The 20185-nt window shown below is 39.5% G+C and overlaps 1 protein-coding gene and 1 long non-coding RNA gene across 2 annotated transcripts; one reads left to right on the top strand and one right to left on the bottom strand.

The window, feature by feature from the left end:
- Window positions 1–10472: 10472 nt before the first annotated feature.
- On the bottom strand, window positions 10473–13122 carry LOC141607993 (protein FAR1-RELATED SEQUENCE 5-like). The gene is made up of 5 exons (XM_074427344.1): window positions 13119–13122; window positions 12603–12725; window positions 11631–12461; window positions 11362–11556; window positions 10473–11104 (listed from the first exon to the last, which is right to left on the bottom strand). Exons 1-5 carry the CDS (start codon window positions 13120–13122, stop codon window positions 10473–10475), a joined length of 1785 nt encoding a protein of 594 aa, XP_074283445.1.
- Window positions 13123–15288: 2166 nt separating this feature from the next.
- Window positions 15289–19661, top strand: LOC141605787 (uncharacterized). Its single transcript, XR_012526479.1, has 3 exons — window positions 15289–15654; window positions 17513–17594; window positions 19257–19661. It is a non-coding gene; the product is annotated as an uncharacterized LOC141605787 (long non-coding RNA).
- Window positions 19662–20185: the final 524 nt, after the last annotated feature.

Genomic DNA, 20185 nt, shown 5'->3' with positions numbered 1-20185 from the left:
TGCATTTATGTATGCTTGTACTCATGATTTTGATTTCTGCTAGCTTAGTTTTGTCTTACAAGTTCTTTGCTAGAGTTTCCTCTAAATTGGTTTTCCCTGGTTCAATGAGAAATGAAGAAAAAGGCGATAGGTGATCCTACTCCAAGTCCAAGCAAGACGAAGGGCTCTCCTGCTAGGAAAAGAAAAAGAGATCATGCTTCCATTATGGTTCTACCTGAAGGTCGGTTTCTTAGCATTCCCATTTTTCGCTACTCGGTCTTTACCATAACATGAAATCATTGTTGTGACATGTTCCTTTATATATGAACGACTTGAAGCAAATTCAGCCGAGCGGTTCGAAAGCCCGTGCAAGTACAAGTAAGTCTACTCTAGTTCCAATATCATCCAACCGATCTCCGCTTCTGACGCTATTGCCATTGGGGAGGGAGACAGAAATGATGTTCGATGTATTTTTGAGGACGAGAATGTCACCAAAATTGCTTTTACAATTTATCAAGCAACATATGAGTGATAAACAAAACTCAGATATCCAGTCAATGGGTTTTGGTGGCCTATTATCGCTTAACACTAACATGGTACCCGGGTATTTATCTTATTGGTTGGTTTCCAACTTCAACACGTGTTCAACATCTCTTATGGATGAAAAACTTGTGATTACCGAAGAAGATGTTCACCTAGCTCTTGGTATTCCCATGGGTCCTCTTGAAGTAGAAATAGCCACCTTAAATGACCCGAATGAGGAGTTTTTGAAACTAAAACGCGCTTGGTTGAAGCAGTTTAGTGATAGACACGCAAAAGTAACGACATCAGAATTATTTGATTTGATGATTACCCAAAAAGAAGGTGGAGATGACTTTAAAAGGAACTTCATAGTTTTTATAGTCTCAACTTTTTTAATGGGTGTTAAAGGTATTCATGCAAGCCTTCGAATTTTGAAGTGTCTTAAGGATCTTTCTTGTGTTCAATCTTTGAACTGGTGTGGGTTTACACTCAAGCACCTAATTAACAAAGTGTCGATTCTTGGAACCGCACCAATTGTGACACATCTAATTTTGGAGGTCCAGTCATGGTTCTGGTTTTTATCTATCTGGATAGAGTTAAATTCAAGTATGACACGACTCCACGAGTCTTCCCGACATTGTCTTCATGGTCCAAAAATGCTATTTCAAAACGGATGAAAGATGAGCAACCGGCAGGGTTTGGGAGGGGAGTTGTTCAACCTCGTATTGTCAAGCCTAATGTTGATGGAGAGAGCAATCCCAACCTATCACACACCACAGTTAGGCCTTCTGTCCAAGAGCTCATGGACCCACCTGCTGGACCTTCGATCACCCACTTTGGACCTTCCGATCAAGCACCGAGACGACGAGATAAGTTGAAGAAGGAAGCTATATTGTTAAGAAGTTAGCGGAAGCGCAAACGGGTTTCTTTGTTGCTTATAATACATTCTTGGATGTCCTCTCTGAAGCTAAAATAGAGCGGCCCGATTGTGATCTTGTGCGTCAGATGGCGTCCATGGCAGAAGCATTGGGTCAAGGCTATCAATCGTCTCAACCAAGCAAAGATGAAGTCAATCATGGAGCTAAACCGGCTTCTGTAAATGGAAAGGGATTGAATCGACAAAGGTCTTGAATGCAAAATGGCTGGAGGGATTGAAGATCTAGCTTCTGATCCACTTAGTGAATTTGCTAAACGCAAATTCTCCTCCGAAGACGAGTTATTGGCAGCGCTTGTGAAACTTGAAATTGCTTTGGGTAAACGCCCCGTTAATGAAACCAAGGAGCTTGTAAGTGAGGTAACAAAGGAGACTCTAAGTGAGGTACCAAAAGAGACTGTAAGTGAGGTAAGAAAGGAGCCTTTAAGTGTACCTGCCACCTCAAAGATGTCTCCTGTCATTTTAGTGGACTCGGAGTCTCGGGAACTTGAGCCATCGAACTTTGAGAAGCAAGCATCTACATCCCGACGGTTTACACCACCTCCAAGGTTTACACTCCCTTCTTTTCCGTCACCTCCTATTATTACGCCACCTTCTTTTAAACTACTCAGTTCAGAGTCGCAACAAGGTGACTCTCCACAATCACCTCCATGTGAAAGATCACCACAAGTGCCCCCTCTTGGATCATCTCTTTGTGTATCACCTGTCTCTTCGTTATCACCAGAGCGAGAGCCAGTTATTCCTTCGTTTCTGCATCTCCCCACCAAATTCTCGCCACATAAGAGGAGTAGAGTGCCCGCCGAGGTGTTTAGATCACCTTTTCTACAGAGGAATGTTAGTGTCGTGGGGGACTTGAATCAGTCTGAAAAAGAAGTATTGGAGTATGTTTTTGGGGAGTCGTTTGATGACTGGTATGCGGCTTGTAACTAGTCAGGTTAGATACTTTATTTTGATCTTGTACATACACTTCTACTAAATTTTCTATTTACCCTTGCGGTGAAATTGTTAACACTATTTATCCTTGCAAATAATGCGTAAACCTCGATGACCGTAGTCCGCTTCGCAATGCATTGTGCTTATTTTACGAGTCTATTTTTGTCGGTGATGCCGCTGGTGCTTATTTCTCACCGCAGCGATTCTTTGCAGAACGTCGTAAATAAAAGAAGCCGAGTAGTAATATATATCTGTTAACACTATTTATCCGTAATCCGACAACGATACTTGTAGTTGACATAGTAGTATATTGTTAGTTTCGATCATTTATGATGATGAAATTGAAAAGATAGAACATGACCACATGGTTATTTGGACTCTGAGATCATGAAAAGCATTCCATCGAGTTTGTGATGTCAATTTTCTATTTACCCTTGCAGTGAAATTCTTTTCGAAAATGCCATCCATTCACTTACTCGGGCAGATTTGAAGACTATACTCTCGGGTGAGAGACTATCGAGACGGTTACATGTATGTGGTGTCACATGTTGAATCGAGTGAAAAATCAAAATCACGTGAATCATTGTCAAGGTTTTATATGCCTCTCGATTGTGTACCGTAAGTGTCATTTCGAGTCTTTTACTTCTTATTCTTATTTCTTATGTTATTAAAATTATTCGTCTTGCATATAATTAGAGACTTCTCTAAATGTTTTCAGACTAGAAGAGATTTTGATGATTTTGCAGGAGCGGCTCTTGTGAGTCTTTATTAATGACTATGTTAATTATTGACATGTGATATTTGTTGTAGCTAAATGTTATGACTTTTTCCTATCTTGATTTTTGTTCCATACAACTACACGACAATTTGTGTTTTGTTTTAATTTCCCCAAACAAAAGTTAGAAGTCTTACACCATATGAAGAAGCATTCCCTGGACTATGCGGATCATATTGAATATGCGATATGTGTTTCAATGTTATCAAATGCGTATGCGATAATTAGTAATGTTAAGTGGCAATCAACACTGTTTTTCTAAATCTTGTTTTTCTAAATCTTGTTTGGCAGAGGAAGTACGTGACTAAGTACTTGAGAAAGAAAATGCCTACTATCGACAATGTATATGGGCATACACTTGAGGAAGTTCCTAAATCGTTATTGGTGTTCTTTGATGAAGCTGATAGTGGGATTTACCGCTCCGCTTATTAGAGACCTACAAAGGTGATAAAAAGATAATTCCGGTGATCTACATACTGTAAGTTCATTGCTAAAAGTGTTATATTAACTTTACCAGTAGATAAAGTGTTTACTACCAAATCCCAAGCTTGAATGCCAAATTATTGGATGTTCTTTTGTATTTTGTAGAAGCGCTGACTCAAAATTTTCGGTGCAAGGGTTTGCTACCAAATAGTAACTTTTTCGAAAATCGCTTCAAAGACAAAATTCTATTTGATGCCCATGCTCTCTGTTCACGTCTCAGGTAATAATACATATATCTTTGTATTACCTATACTAATTTTATACTTGACGGTTGTAACAGGTTTTTTAAATCTATGCTCATTTTATTCATTTGCATTTCAGTAAGAAAAAATTGAATAGAACACCACCTCCATTTCCATACACTGACGATGAGCTTCTCAATCTAGTTTTCAACAACATGAGTAGTATACCGTAAGCTCTCAATTTACTATCATATTTTTATTTTTTACTACTGATTTTATTAACAACAATAATTTTATACATACACTGACATTGAACTTGAACCATCGGATACTTGTTTGAGATTCTAGTTAACACAGAGTGGATTAATGTCACTCGAAAAGAATTAAGAACTTTCGGTGCGGACAAATGGTTAATAGACACTGTAAGGACTCCTCATATTTATTCATAGTTTACTTTTGTTCAAGTCTTAAGGGACCTAGGTTCATTTATCTCGACATTTTGTGTAACCTAGACATTTTCAAACTATATATATTTGTAGGTTATTGATGCAGTTGGAGTGATGTGGACATTGAATAAGCCAAATATTCTTTACTTGCCGTGTGATCAAGGTGATAAATCAGCGTGTCTTACAATGGGCTGGGTGTTAAAGTTGATAGTAGTTAGTAGTATCTAACATAGCTTTTTCTGCAAAAAATGGCAGGGTGTTAAGGTTGCTTCAGAAACAAAGAATTGCATTCACGCCCCTATCTTAAGATGCACTATATGCCTGCTAATGGAAGCACTATTGATAAGGTAATCGGGTTTGGACAATGGTTATGAATTGTATATATTCAGTGTCACATGTTATGTGACATCCATTAATTTATGTTGCAGGTGTTTTGGACAATTGGTAATAAAGATGGTGATCATTGGTTTGCTTTACTCTCTGATGTAAAGAAAAGGAAAAATTATATATTAGATTCACTTAAGCCAAGAGCACTGAGAGCTTCGAGAGCGAAATGAATATGTGGAAGAGATTGTAAGTTTTTTCTTACTTAGCAGCTTTTTAAATTAGTAGATTAACTTGCAGCGCTCTTGAGACCATTATCATGTCAGGTCTACAATGTTGCAAATGTTCTCGCCAACCAACCTGGGTATGGACACCTTAGTCAGATGGTCTTGTTTACAACTACCAATTTCACTTGTCCCTCAAAGCAAGACAATTTGTTAGTTTCCGACTACATTATTTTTTTTTTCCATAGCAAAATTTATTCACATCACTATACGATCTAATTTTATGTTCTTGCGCAGGAATGACTGTGGATTGTTTGTTATTAAGTTCTTAGAAGCTGTAACAACTGATGAGACTTTATTGAAAAACAAAAACCACTACAAGGTTTGAATTAAATTAATTCAATGTTACATCTTTTGTAACATTCTATATGAAATTGAAGCTAATCTATTTTTTTCCCTAGGATATGGTGCTTATCGACAAGTATATTATGCTTGAACTTTTAAAATGGGACAAGAATACGAGAACGGTAACATTTTGATGAGTGTACATATTTAATAGTCCTCATTTTAATTGACCTAGCCTCATAACACTATGGCACCCATTTAGACACTTTTCTTATGATTTGATTTTTATGCAGGTCTTCAAGTTAGGTTGATTTTCAATGTTGCGGTTGATGAATGTTAAAATAACAAATTCATGTCTTCATATGAGATGGCCGGAAGAAATTTGTCAAAGCTTTGTTATAGTTTCTCTAATTTTTGATGTCTTTAATGTTGCCAAGTTTTCCTCCTCATTTATGACTCGTTCATATGTTTTGGCCTTCTAGATGTGTACTTCATTCCCAAACTAGTGTTATGATTCCTTTGTATGTCCAATTAGAATGGCGCGCTTTCGGCCTCTACGCTTTGTAAAAACTTGTCAAAGTTACGGTGACGGAATTCCTTGTTTGGTTTAGGGTTTTTTTCTTTCTTCATGAACTTTGAGCTTCTCCGAAAAAAAACATAGATGAAATTTTATTTTACCCGTAGCGAGCGGCCTAATCAAAACCCTAAACCCTTTCTTGTTCCACTTTAAGGAGAATTTTATGCACTAGATATGCTTTAGCTACTAGGTACGTTCCGAAATAGTCTTAGGTTCATTTTAAATATATTGTAGGTACGTCTTGTTTAAAAAACCCATTTCCGATAACAAGGGAAAGGGTTTAGGGTTGGATTAGGCGGACCCGCGTTAGCGTTCCGCCTAATCCAACCCTAAACCCTTTCCCGTCCCGTTTTAGGATACCCGCCTCCCGTTTAAACCCTTTTACGTACTAGGTACGTTTCGAAATAGTCTTGGGTTCGTTTTACATATATTGTGGGTACATTTCGTCTAAATAGCCCATTCCCGCTAACAAGGGAAAGGGTTTAGGGTTGGATTAGGCGGACCCGCGTTAGCGGTCCGCCTAATCCAACCCTAAACCCTTTCCCGTCCCGTTTTAGGATACCCGCCTCCCGTTTAAACCCTTTTACGTACTAGGTACGTTTCGAAATAGTCTTGGGTTCGTTTTACATATATTGTGGGTACGTTTCGTCTAAATAACCCATTCCCGCTAACAAGGGAAAGGGTTTAGGGTTGGATTAGGCGGACCCGCGTTAATCCAACCCTAAACCCTTTCCCGTCCCGTTTTAGGATACCCGGTCCCCTCGGAAAGGGGTTCACCCTTCCCCTTTTAGGGTTCGGATTTACGGTTCCGTTTCGATAACAAGGGAAAGGGTTTAGGGTTGGATTAGGCGGACCGCGTTAGCGGTCCGCCTAATCCAACCCTAAACCCTTTCCCGTCCCGTTTTAGGATACCCGCCTCCCGTTTAAACCCTTTTACGTACTAGGTACGTTTGGAAATAGTCTTGGGTTCGTTTTACATATATTGTGGTAACGTTTCGTCTAAATAACCCATTCCCGCTAACAAGGAAAGGGTTTAGGGTTGATTAGGCGGACCCGCGTTAGCGGTCCGCCTAATCCAACCCTAAACCCTTTCCCGTCCCGTTTTAGGATACCCGGTCCCCTCGGAAAGGGGTTCACCCTTCCCCTTTTAGGGTTGGTTTACGGTTCCGTTTCAATAACAAGGAAAGGGTTTAGGGTTGGATTAGGCGGACCCGCGTTAGCGGTCCGCCTAATCCAACCCTAAACCCTTTCCCGTCCCGTTTTAGGATACCCGCCTCCCGTTTAAACCCTTTTACGTACTAGGTACGTTTGGAAATAGTCTTGGGTTCGTTTTACATATATTGTGGGTACGTTTCGTCTAAATAACCCATTCCGCTAACAAGGGAAAGGGTTTAGGGTTGATTAGGCGGACCCGCGTTAGCGGTCCGCCTAATCCAACCCTAAACCCTTTCCCGTCCCGCTTTAGGATACCCGGTCCCCTCGGAAAGGGGTTCACCCTTCCCTTTTAGGGTTCGGTTTACGGTTCCCGTTTCGATAACAAGGAAAGGGTTTAGGGTTGGATTAGGCGGACCCGCGTTAGCGGTCCGCCTAATCCAACCCTAAACCCTTTCCCGTCCCGCTTTAGGATACCCGCCTCCCGTTTAAACCCTTTTACGTACTAGGTACGTTTCGAAATAGTCTTGGGTTCGTTTTACATATATTGTGGGTACGTTTCGTCTAAATAACCCATTCCCGCTAACAAGGGAAAGGGTTTAGGGTTGGATTAGGCGGACCCGCGTTAGCGGTCCGCCTAATCCAACCCTAAACCCTTTCCCGTCCCGTTTTAGGATACCCGGTCCCCTCGGAAAGGGGTTCACCCTTCCCCTTTTAGGGTTCAGTTTACGGTTCCCATTCCCGGTAACAAGGGAAAGGGTTTAGGGTTGGATTAGGCGGACCCGCGTTAGCGGTCCGCCTAATCCAACCCTAAACCCTTTCCCGTCCCGTTTTAGGATACCCGGTCCCCTCGGAAAGGGGTTCACCCTTCCCCTTTTAGGGTTCAGTTTACGGTTCCGTTTGATAACAAGGAAAGGGTTTAGGGTTGGATTTGGCGGACCCGCGTTAGCGGTCCGCCTAATCCAACCCTAAACCCTTTCCCGTCCCGTTTTAGGATACCCGCCTCCCGTTTAAACCCTTTTACGTACTAGGTACGTTTCGAAATAGTCTTGGGTTCGTTTTACATATATTGTGGGTACGTTTCGTCTAAATAACCCATTCCCGCTAACAAGGGAAAGGGTTTAGGGTTGGATTAGGCGGACCCGCGTTAGCGGTCCGCCTAATCCAACCCTAAACCCTTTCCCGTCCCGTTTTAGGATACCCGGTCCCCTCGTAAAGGGGTTCACCCTTCCCCTTTTAGGGTTCGGTTTACGGTTCCGTTTCGATAACAAGGAAAGGGTTTAGGGTTGGATTAGGCGGACCCGCGTTAGCGGTCCGCCTAATCCAACCCTAAACCCTTTCCCGTCCCGCTTTAGGATACCCGCCTCCCGTTTAAACCCTTTTACGTACTAGGTACGTTTCGAAATAGTCTTGGGTTCGTTTTACATATATTGTGGGTACGTTTCGTCTAAATAACCCATTCCGCTAACAAGGGAAAGGGTTTAGGGTTGATTAGGCGAACCCGCGTTAGCGGTCCGCCTAATCCAACCCTAAACCCTTTCCCGTCCCGTTTTAGGATACCAGGTCCCCTCGGAAAGGGGTTCACCCTTCCCCTTTTAGGGTTCAGTTTACGGTTCCCATTCCGATAACAAGGGAAGGGTTTAGGGTTGGATTAGGCGGACCCGCGTTAGCGGTCCGCCTAATCCAACCCTAAACCCTTTCCCGTCCCGTTTTAGGATACCCGCCTCCCGTTTAAACCCTTTTACGTACTAGGTACGTTTGGAAATAGTCTTGGGTTCGTTTTACATATATTGTGGGTACGTTTCGTCTAAATAACCCATTCCGCTAACAAGGGAAAGGGTTTAGGGTTGATTAGGCGGACCGCGTTAGCGGTCCGCCTAATCCAACCCTAAACCCTTTCCCGTCCCGTTTTATGATACCCGGTCCCCTCGGAAAGGGGTTCACCCTTCCCCTTTTAGGGTTGGTTTACGGTTCCGTTTCGATAACAACGGAAAGGGTTTAGGGTTGGATTAGGCGGACCCCGTTAGCGGTCCGCCTAATCCAACCCTAAACCCTTTCCCTTCCCGTTTTAGGATACCCGCCTCCCGTTTAAACCCTTTTACGTACTAGGTACGTTTCGAAATAGTCTTGGGTTCGTTTTACATATATTGTGGGTACGTTTCGTCTAAATAACCCATTCCGGAATAACAAGGGAAAGGATTTAGGGTTGGATTAGGCGGACCCGCGTTAGCGGTCCGCCTAATCCAACCCTAAACCCTTTCCCGTCCCGTTTTAGGATACCCGGTCCCCGCGGAAAGGGGTTCACCCTTCCCTTTTAGGGTTCGATTTACGGTTCCCATTCCCTAACAAGGGAAAGGGTTTAGGGTTGGATTAGGCGGACCCGCGTTAGCGGTCCGCCTAATCCAACCCTAAACCCTTTCCCGTCCCGTTTTAGGATACCCGCCTCCCGTTTAAACCCTTTTACGTACTAGGTACGTTTCGAAATAGTCTTGGGTTCGTTTTACATATATTGTGGGTACGTTTCGTCTAAATAATCCAAAACTCATTTTTTTTTCTTTTGTAAAACAGTGTGCATGTGGACATGTGCTGCACGCCTTTGCCTCACTCCTAATTGCCAAGGGCTCTTATCGCCTCAGCGTGCCAAGCACTTTTTAAAAACTAAGAGAATGGCTGGAAGATGCACAACTAAAACTTTGACTAAAGTGGCAAAGCGATGAGTTGAGCAAATAATATTGTATGTACAAAGAGGTGAATAATTGGAGTTAAACAGGTGTCAATATTAATTTAGACGAGAGTCTTTTTAATTGTTTATATTCTAAAATGAAGAGCACAAGTGCCATACCAGGTCTCACACACGACACACAAGTAACATCTAGTGTTGAACATAGCACAGAGCAAACAACCTCAGGACCAGTTTCATAAGAAGCTAGTCATTGGTACATAGTACTAGTATTTGGAACATAGGCCTCACACAATTAAAAACTAAGAGAATGGCTGGAAAACTAATGATTCAAATTGAAACGTAACTAATTGACGTGACAACACACGCCAACAGCTAACATTTACAAAATACAATATCCATTCAAATCAAAGCTTCCTCCTACATTTGGCCAGTAACAAAATATAATATCAAGGTCCCTAAACAAGACAAACTAACTCAGAAGCTGGCATCGTAGGCAACGGAACAATTTATCCACCGAAAATGAGAATACTAATTCAAATTCAAACATAACTAATAGAGGTCAAAACATACGCCAACAGCTAACATCAACAAAATACAATATCCATTGTAGTCGTCGGCTGTTACACCCTTCTGGCTACAATTACTGCGCATCCCAATCCACAACTATTTCATTGACAATACCTACATCATCAAATCATGTAAAATATCATTAATACTTTGTATATATGCCCTCTTCCACTAATATGTAAATTTTAAAAAAAACAAGCAAATAAAGTACCTGATTATGATTATGAGATTACTTGTTAGGAAGTTGACTCGGGCAATTTCTACTATCATGGCGTGCCATTTCTCCACAAGCACGACATTTTCTAAGAGGCTTAGCGTGCTCCTCCATTGCCTTTTCTTTTCGAAGTCATCCTTCTACCGGATCCCTTATTTTTGCTTGATTTGGAGGAAGAATATGAGCTTTAGTAGGGATTTTAGACCCAAGAAGCGTCTCGATTTGAGTTTTCTTGCTTTTTGACTTCCCACCACTACTTGAAATCAACAACTTCTCATTGAAACTCTGAAGCAATTCGAGTAACTCTTTCTCCTTCTCCTCATCATCCTCCACAAGTGACACTGCAGGTGAACACCCCCGACCATAATTCACGATAGTGTTTTGTCTTGTGTCAATTGAGGCACAATCAGCTTCTAAGGACGTCCCTACAACATTAAAGATAGGACGAAATGTTGCATAATTGCTCCACCTCGGCAATAGATATTCAGAAGGTATTTCATCAAACCCCTTATTATGCAACACCCATACACAATGTCTACAAAGTATCCCAAATCTCTGAAACCTCTTGCATGAACACACTAAAGTTTTCCCATCAACATCGACTTTATAGACTTTCTTGCTCTCACGATCCATAACAAATAAACGCTCCACGTCCCTTTCTTTCGTGCTTTTGTTGGCCTCATTACAAGAGTAGCATGCACCTTTCAACTCTTCTTGAAAATCATAAAACACCGGTGGTGTGTAAAATTCAGCACATTTCTTTTCTATAGAAAGGGGAGTTGATAATATAGGAGAAGAGTTTTTAGAATCGTGAGTTAATTTAGAATGCTTCAGCGTTGAGCATCCATTGCCGATCGAAAGCGCATCCAAAACTCGAACAAGTGATAGGTTGGGGTTGGTGAAGTTCGAAGAAACTATTCTCTCGATTCGACCTTGAAGTTGTCCTTAGAAGCCCACCCATATAAGTGTCCCGAAAATATGCAGGAATCCATAATTTGCGGTCCTCAAACATGGATTTCACCACTCATTTCAGACAAATCATGTTTTTCCATAATTGAACACCAGCTCGACTCAAATTCAGTTGGCTCAATATCTTCATTCCAAACAATAGAACTTATTTCTTTTAGAAAGTCTGTGTCTTTGTAAATGGTTGAACCAACTTTGTCAGGCAATTTTTTCATGATATGCCACATACAGAATCTGTGTGTTGTGTTGCCTGAAAACACATTTTTAACCCCCGCTTTAATACCCAGACATTGGTCAGGAATCGAGTAGTAGGATAACACCCACCCATTGCCTTCATAAAATTGTCAAAAAGCCAGGTAAAAGACTCTTCATTCTCCCGCATTATCAAACCAGCCGCAAAAGTGACACATTTTTTATGGTTGTCAACCCCCGTAAAAGGACAAAACACCATACGGTATTCATTAAAATCGAATGTGGTGTCAAAAGACACAGAATCACCAAAGAGTGCATAGTTCTTAATTGCAATTGGATCAGCCCAGAAAACCTTAGTGAGTCTTTTGTCGTCATCAACATCAAAATCAAAGTAAAATGAGGGACACCTAGCTCTTTTTTGCATGAAGCCCTCTATCAGCATTTCCGCATCATATTCTTTGATGTATTTCTTTACATCCCTTGAGAAATTCTTAAAATCTTCTAAGGAAGCCCCTACGTTTTTATATCCCCTAACGTACTCTTTAAACATTCGAAATGTCTTCACAGGCCCCTGGTTAACACGTGAGTTATCCATTATCATTTTCTTATGCACAAGGTTGAGCTTCCTAAATGACTTTAAGTGAATCATTGTGGCTGGAGTTACCATTGCATGTGAGTGCACCTCGATAAATTCATACACCTCATACTCACCAGCAGGAAGTCTCTTAAACTTAATCTTGGCAGGACACCCAACTCTTGTTATTGCCCTCCTCCTTTTTTGCCCACCATCGCCTATTACCTTCTTTGTTACACACACATGACTCTTATGTGTAGTAACTCCTTGAATGATTTTACTTGAATCCAATCTCGGAATAAAGCCACAAGCTTTGGCATATGCTTTGTAGAAATCCAACCCTTGCTCCAAATTCTCAAATTTCATTCCAACAAATGGTTTAAGCTCTTCTGAACAATGAGGCACTCCGTGAATCTCACTAGTAGCAACAACTTAGGGCTATCGGAAGACTCAAATTAACAACAATTACTTATAAACTGCCGTCTTGCTTCACACTAACAAAATGCAATAAATAAAACTAAATGATTTACCTGGCACATCATTCACTAATGGCACATCAATCACTAATAATTGATCTGGACAATTAGTAAGCAATAATATATCTTCTTCTGGATTTGTTGAAATATCCATGTCATTAGTATCACCAACTATAGCTGCAGAAACAACGAATGGCCAAATGAGCACTTATTCGCTAATAATTTTGAAAAATGATGATTGTCCTAGCTCGAACTAATGTAATTCAACAGCTAAAATTGTCACAAGGGAAAGGGTATTAGGAAAAGTAACGAGGGAAAGTGTACGAAACAACAAAATTGCCAACATTGTCATACAAACAGGCGAACACCTAACTTTAACAATCAATCAAATGATCAATTGTTCAATTAACACAGCAAAAAAATTAAAATTGTTCAATTAACCCTTTCCCGTCCCGTTTTAGGATACCCGCCCCCCGTTTAATCCCTTTTACGTACTAGGTATGCGTTTGAAATAGTCTTAGGTTCGTTTTACATATATTGTGGGTACGTTTCGTCTAAATAACCCATTACCCATTCCCGCTCAAAATATTTTAAGACGATTAAGTCTGTAACCACTAACCCAAAATTGATCCATACCCAAATGGGCATGTACCCAAATTGTGTGGGGTAACATCAAACATGCAATGATCCTTCACCCGTATTGACATTAACCTAATGAGACTCATAAGAAAAATGGTTGCAAGAATTGCAGTCACCTGACTCGATGCGACAGTTTGAAGTCTATGAACCAAATTAAGTTTAAGGTACATCTGCTGTGACTTTATTTACATTAACAAGATTACAAGAACAAAGGTTCAGGGAAACTAAATACTGAGAAAAAGGCAGAAGATATGATGAGCACTGTTTAATCAGAACAAATTGTCGAAACACAAAGTTTATACAACTAAACATGGGATTTCCATTGGTAAACTAAAACGAGAGAGAAAGAAAAAACACTAATCTAATTTAAATGAGAAAAATGGTTTACTTCTTAAAAAGGATTATTAAATTCAAATATGGGATATGTCATGTCCAAATGCTTAGTTCAAAACGGAAAAGCTTCGAATTTAAAGGAAATAAACAGCAGAAAACCACCTCAAACACAAGCTCCCCAAATCGACGACAGTATAATCACTAGAAACAGAGCTACAACCCAATAAAGCGTTGAACTTTAACCCAAAAGTGCAGCATTACTTAGTTACCCATCCCTGAGCTTATCACTTGATATTTTTACTATACATAGCTGTTAATTTTGTAAGTTTACATATCAAGTGAACTTTAAGCATTTTTACTATACATAGCGATTGTAAAAATATCAAGTGAACTTTAACCCACTCCGTCTCGGTCAATGGTAAATAAGCTTAAAAAAATAAACTACCTAACACAATTTTCTAGTTCAATACTTACTCCGTCTCGGTCAATTGTAAATAAGCTTAAAAATTAAACTACAAGCTCATATAGTAAAAACGCAAATGACGTTAACATGAGAGAGTAAGCTCGGGGATTTTCTACAAGATCGATATTTCGTAAAGGGCAAAAGTCATCGGATCACTCACAAGCACATCGAAAGTCCAAATCATTCTCACAAAGACTCTCTTTCTATTTGATATACAACACAAATACAGTAATCGCAAAGACCAAAAGCTCATGGCAAAGAAACCGAAAAATGAATCGAATGTTCTCCCCATCTGCGTTTTGTGTATTGTTCACACATGCTCCAGTATCTCTTATTAAAAAGCATGTGTGATAGTGGTCATTCACCTTTGTTCCTTTTCTTTGATCGTAATAATAACCAACTTATCATGAACCCGGTTCTTACACACAACCAAACAAAAAAAAGAAGATCTCTTTTTCAGATTTTATGAACCAAATTTGACCATCTCTTTTTAATATAAAATGAGAATCAATGCAAAAAGAGTGAAAGAATTCGTACCATCTACCATTTGGGAATCATCTTCATCATTTACGGTTTTGATTATTGAGGCATGTTCTTGAGTACAAACATCCGCAATTAAAATCACAATAGTATCTTAGTAAGTGCATCTAAAAATCTGCAATTAAAATGTTAATCGCACAACAAAATGAAGAATTTGTACATGAAGTTGAAGAACAATTGGTTGAGACTGTTACCATCTTTAAAGAATTTAACCCAATTGAAACCCTAAAAAAACGATTTGAATTTTTCGGTTATTACAAACCTTAATTTATCAAACAATTTGAAATTTCTTCATAAAATTAACCTCATAAACTACTCTACAATCCATATATGTGCATTGATCTAAAATACCAAATCAATTAAATGTAAAATTTTCGATTAAATTATTTTATGAAAAAATAACGATGAATTGAAGCTAACCTTGTTTGATGAATTAATGATGATTTGAATGTTGTAAATCTAGAAGCTTGTTTCGTAGAGGATAGTGATGGTAGAAACTAGTTTACCAAGAAGAGAATCGCGAGAGGTTGAAGAAGAGAACCATGGAAGCCGTTTCTTGTTTTGTGGAAGAAGATTGAAGCGCGTAAGAAAAGATAACAGTGTATAATGGGTTGGTTAAACGGTTAAATGCAAGTAAGTTAGTTCGCACGGGATCCCGCCCCTATATATATATATATATATAGAATTAGGATCCTATGCGAACTAAATTACGGTGCGAACTGTACGAACTGAATCAGAACCACTAGATGGAAAAAAATGAACAGGCCAGATTAATTTCTACCCTACGCACAAACAATTATCCAAAACGTAAATCACTCCCAACCCATATTCTCTCCTCCCTCCTCTACCCAGCAGCCACCCACCCTCGTCATGAGCTCACGACATCACCGGCGACCATTCACGTACTCCGATGATGGCGTACCATTCACTCCATTGTCGTCGTCACCGTCGGCCACCATTGTCGTTGGATCTCCGTCCTAAAATTCAACGATGCACCACCATCGCCGGCCGTTTGTTTTCTTTTTATTTCTCTTCTTCACATTAGCCGCACCGCCCCTTCATTTTTCAAGTCGCCAGTCACCTAAATCTGATCTATCAGGCTCGAAATCTTCCAATAATGTCATTAATGAGGTTAGATTTTTATAAGCCTCCTTCGTTTTTCATAGATATGTGCTTTCAATCACAACGCTTTGTTAAAAAAAAAAAGATCTACGGTGGTGCGAGGCGTGTCAACCGAGGCAAAAATGGAGTGGTAGGTAGTCTGGTTGATGTTTGACAAAATTGTGGGATGTGGTGGATAAATGAGGGCGTCGAGGTGGTGGTTTCAGGGTAGTCATAAGAACGACCCTGGCTAGGGGCTAGTGTGATGGTCGGTGGTTGTGTGAAACGAGTTGTGGAGGGCGACGTGGTGTCAATCAGGGATGTTTGGTGGTCGTGGCGGTGGTGGCGGAGGTAGGGGTGAAGTGTTAGTCAGGGGTGCATGGTGGTGGTGGGCGACGGTGGTAAGATACCACTCCCAAGTTAAAAATAAAATACAGAATTACAAACTACTAACCACCATTACTTTCTGAACAAGAGCCCAGGCTGTAACTCTCGACAAAGCTATGAGTTAGATAACTCGAACAATTTGTTTTTCAGTTTGTTGCAGATTATTTTCCTCCAGATCATATTTATATTTTGTTTAGCATCTGATTACTCAATTTTAAGGTGTTAGATACTTACCTCTACCTTGCTAGATACATTGTGTTAAGTTTCTAGATACATACCTTTAACTAGCTAGATACATCTCTTTAAGTTGTAAGATACATACCTTTAGCTAGGTAGATACACTCCAATAAGTTGCTAGATACATATCTCTTGCTTGCTAGATAAACTCCTTTAAGTTGCTAGATATATGTTGTGAAACTTAAGATTTTCTTTTAGCAAATCAAATTTAACCAATAAATGTATATTTTTCCTCTTTCGAGAGTGGCAGCTCATTTGGTAACCGGTTTTCACGCTTTGATATTGATCGTTGTGCTATAAAACGAAGCTGATATGGTCTCATTGTGATTATTTGTCATCTTGTGGCTCATTGTCGATAGCATGTTCCTTTTTTCGTATGTCTCATTATTGCCATTTTTTTCTTTGGTATGTAATTCAGTGATGATCCAATCCCGATCCTGATAACCAAAAGGATGAATTCGACATAGCCCAACCACGAATAATCCAATTGGGTATATCTTGTAGACTAGTGGGAATTGGTTGCTTTTTGCCCAGAATTGACTGTTATGTCTTTTCAATTTCTAAGGGAATTGGCTGTAGAAGTTGAGTCACAAATGAAAACATTTTTAGCTGCTGAACTTATTGTTACATGGGAGCTTGCTTTGGTTACTGGTTTACATAAAGTAGGAGAGCTTAGCACTGGGCAATAGCTGACTACTTTGCTCTGATATTATTTTCTTAATTTACACTGTCTTTTAGGCCTTGTTTGGATAGGTAAAAAGGAGGGAAAGGAAAGGGAGGAGGAAGGAGGGAAGAGAAAGGAAGGGAAGGGGAGGGAAGGGAGAATGGAAGAGATGATTTTCCCTCCAAATCTTGCCTATGTTGGTGGGGAAATAATTTGCCTTGTAGGAGGGAAATGGATGGATCCATTTTCCCTCACTTCCAAATCCCTCTACCTTCATTTTGCTAACCAAACAATGGATTTCTCATCCTTCCAATTCCCTCCCCTCCTTTTCCCTCCAAATCCTCCAATCCAAACACACCCTTAGGCTTTATGATATGTCTTGTCATCCAAACTTTTGATATTTATTCATTCTTGATTAGTACTTGATTAAGTAATGGCTACCTTTAGTTTTAGTTTTTTCTAGTAACTGAGTTTCATGAATTTCAAGTTTTCTTACTCGTTGAGTAATGCTCCAGTATCATAGTCATTGCTCGACATGCATGAATATAACTTTAATTTTCTAGCTTTCCAATTTTTTTTCTTCATGTGTGCCATATCAAGGTTTTCAACATCTGCGCTTATGGAGAGGGTTTCGAGTAGATGGCCAAGACCTGACTGAGATCGTCCATCGAAGACCTATAAAGTGAGTAATATCATCTTTCTTACGGGTGAGCAACCCTATACGTTTTGAAAACCATATTGCATATACGATTTTTAAATTACAACTTTGATAGTATGGTTTAACCGTATATCTGGGTTCGTACATCCAAAATTTTCATATTTGTGGATACAGATTTTGGGTGTTGACTATTCAAGCTTTGCGCGATAAACAGGGTAACATTACAAATTTGCTAGTATGGTTTACCAGTAAAGATAGGTTTCGGGTTTGAAATGAGTAAGTAGAGGCGTGTGTAGTTGTGTATATATCCATCAGTGTTTTATTTGGTTTCAAGGCTATCAGACCATAAGGGCTAATGGGTATTATAGGAAACAGTCTTGTAGTCTTTCATATCTTGATTGAAGCGGGGAGAACACAGAACTCGAGAAATTAATTTGAATGTCGCAAAGTATTCTTCCTTAAATTAACGACAGTCTAAGTGTGTGTCCAAAGTGTAGAACTTGGTCGTTTATTCAAAAAGGTCGCATAATATGATTACGAGACATCTGATATGCAATATGCTCTTATAGAATGTTGTAGATACCGTGGGAATGTCTGCAAATGTCTATATGTAGACTTTAAGGTAAGCAACATGATCTCAAACCAAGCGGGTCGAGTCAAGGTCCAACCAATTGCCATCATTTTTAAGATTAACTGTCTCACAGATGAGATGACTGATGCATTTAGAGGAACGCTTTATAGTTTACACAGCATTAAACCTAACTGACAGTCAAGTTAAGAGTATAAAAATGACATGCTTACACTGAAATCTAACTTTCTTGATTTTATATTGACAACTTTCCTACCTCCCAAGGAACTAGAGAACCTCCAGGGACCCCAATTGTAGAAATACATTGTTGCTGCTGCAATAATATGTGTGACATATTATTTAGGATACATACCTTTAACTAGCTAGATATATCGCTTTAAGTTGCTAGATACATACCTTTAGCTAGTTAGATACACTCCAATAAGTTGCTAGATACATATCTTTAGCTTGCTAGATAAACTCCTTTAAGTTGCTAGATATATTTTGCGAAACTTAAGATATTCTTTTAGCAAATCAAAGTTTAACCAATAAATGTATATTTTTCCTCTTTCGAGAGTGGCATTTCCTTTGGCAACTGGTTTTCACGCTTTGATATTGATCGATGTGCTATAAAATGAAGCTGATATGGTCTCATTGTGATTATTTGTCTTCTTGTGGCTCATTGTTGATAGCATGTTCCTTTTTCCGTATGTCTCATTATAGCCTATTTTTTTCCTTTGTTATGTAATTCAACGATGATCTAATCCCGGTCCTGATAACCAAAAAGATGAATTCGACATAGCCCAACCTTGAATAACCCAAATGGGTATATCTTATAGTGGTTGTTTTTTGCCCAGAATTGACTGTTATGTCTTCTCTTTTTTTGAGGGAATTGGCTGTAGAAGTTGAGTCACAGATGAAAACATTTTGCCAAGCAAGCTTATGCTGGTTTCATGTGAACATGTGATATCTCTGAGTATTGAGTTAATGGACTGGACCATTATTTATATGAGCTCAGTTGCTAGATACACATATCTAGCACCCTAGTTACAGACCTTTTGCTTGCTAGATACACATGATATTTTAGCAAACATTTAATCATCGTTTTAAATTTGCAGAAATGAAGAAATTTATGACAAGTAATGATGATGTGAGTAGTGAACTGGTGAAGGAAGCGTGATGCATGGTGGATCGTTGAGGAGTGTGGCATGGAGGCCTTGCCCGGGAGGGGAAGAACAGTGAAGGGGTATGGGTGAGGTACTGGTCTCATGGGGACGATTGGTCAGGTGGTGTTGCAGGTTGTGTTTATGACATCGTCATGAGTGGGTCTAATGGTTACACATCGTCATTAAACATGTTCCGTCATGTGGACATGTGGTGCTTCGACGAGGCTTGCGGAAGTTCCACCGGTGGATTAGTTGCAGCTAGTGATTTATTATGGTTTTATGTTGCTTTTTCATACATCAAATTATCTGTACATTGATATTATTTTTTTGGATTAAGATAGCTATCTTGCACCTTTATGTTTGTATATGTTACACATGGTGGTGGTGTTGGTGTCGATGTTAGTTTTGGTGGTACTAGTTGCAGCAGTGGTAACGGTGGCGGCAATGGCAGTGTATACATGAAATACCAACCCGGATACACATGGTGCTACTAATGGATACACAAATTGATTTGCGTATCCGGTAGTAATACCACGTGTATCCGATAGTAATACATTGTGTATATGAGGTTATAAGAAAATCAAAGGTAGATTGCTTTTCCGCTAATTAGGCCTTGTTTGACATCCAAATACCTAATGCAATACAGGAAAAAAGTTTGAGGGATGCTTCTTTACAAAAATTTATCATTTTTGACAATGCAGAGATAGATGATATCAAGGTCGTTACTTGTTAGAAATGGATATCATTTTTTTCTTCTCTAATATCAGGGACAATCTCAGAGGTCCTGAATATAAAGATTGGAATGATAACATGAATTTTAGGCACTTGGCTATATTGCGGAATTTCAATAATTGCAAATCTTTAAGTTTTAAATTATCTGA

The sequence above is a fragment of the Silene latifolia genome, chromosome 10, assembly GCF_048544455.1.
Source record: "Silene latifolia isolate original U9 population chromosome 10, ASM4854445v1, whole genome shotgun sequence".
NCBI classification, from domain to species: domain Eukaryota; kingdom Viridiplantae; phylum Streptophyta; class Magnoliopsida; order Caryophyllales; family Caryophyllaceae; genus Silene; species Silene latifolia.
This window is presented reverse-complemented; position numbering and strand designations above follow the sequence as displayed.

Coding starts and splice junctions, on each gene's coding strand:
- LOC141607993 (XM_074427344.1), bottom strand. Junction 12,462..12,602: donor ATTAGTGAATGATGTGCCAG/GTAAATCATTTA, acceptor CTCATTGTTCAG/AAGAGCTTAAACCATTTGTT. Junction 11,105..11,361: donor TGATTTGTCTGAAATGAGTG/GTGAAATCCATG, acceptor CCCTTTCTATAG/AAAAGAAATGTGCTGAATTT.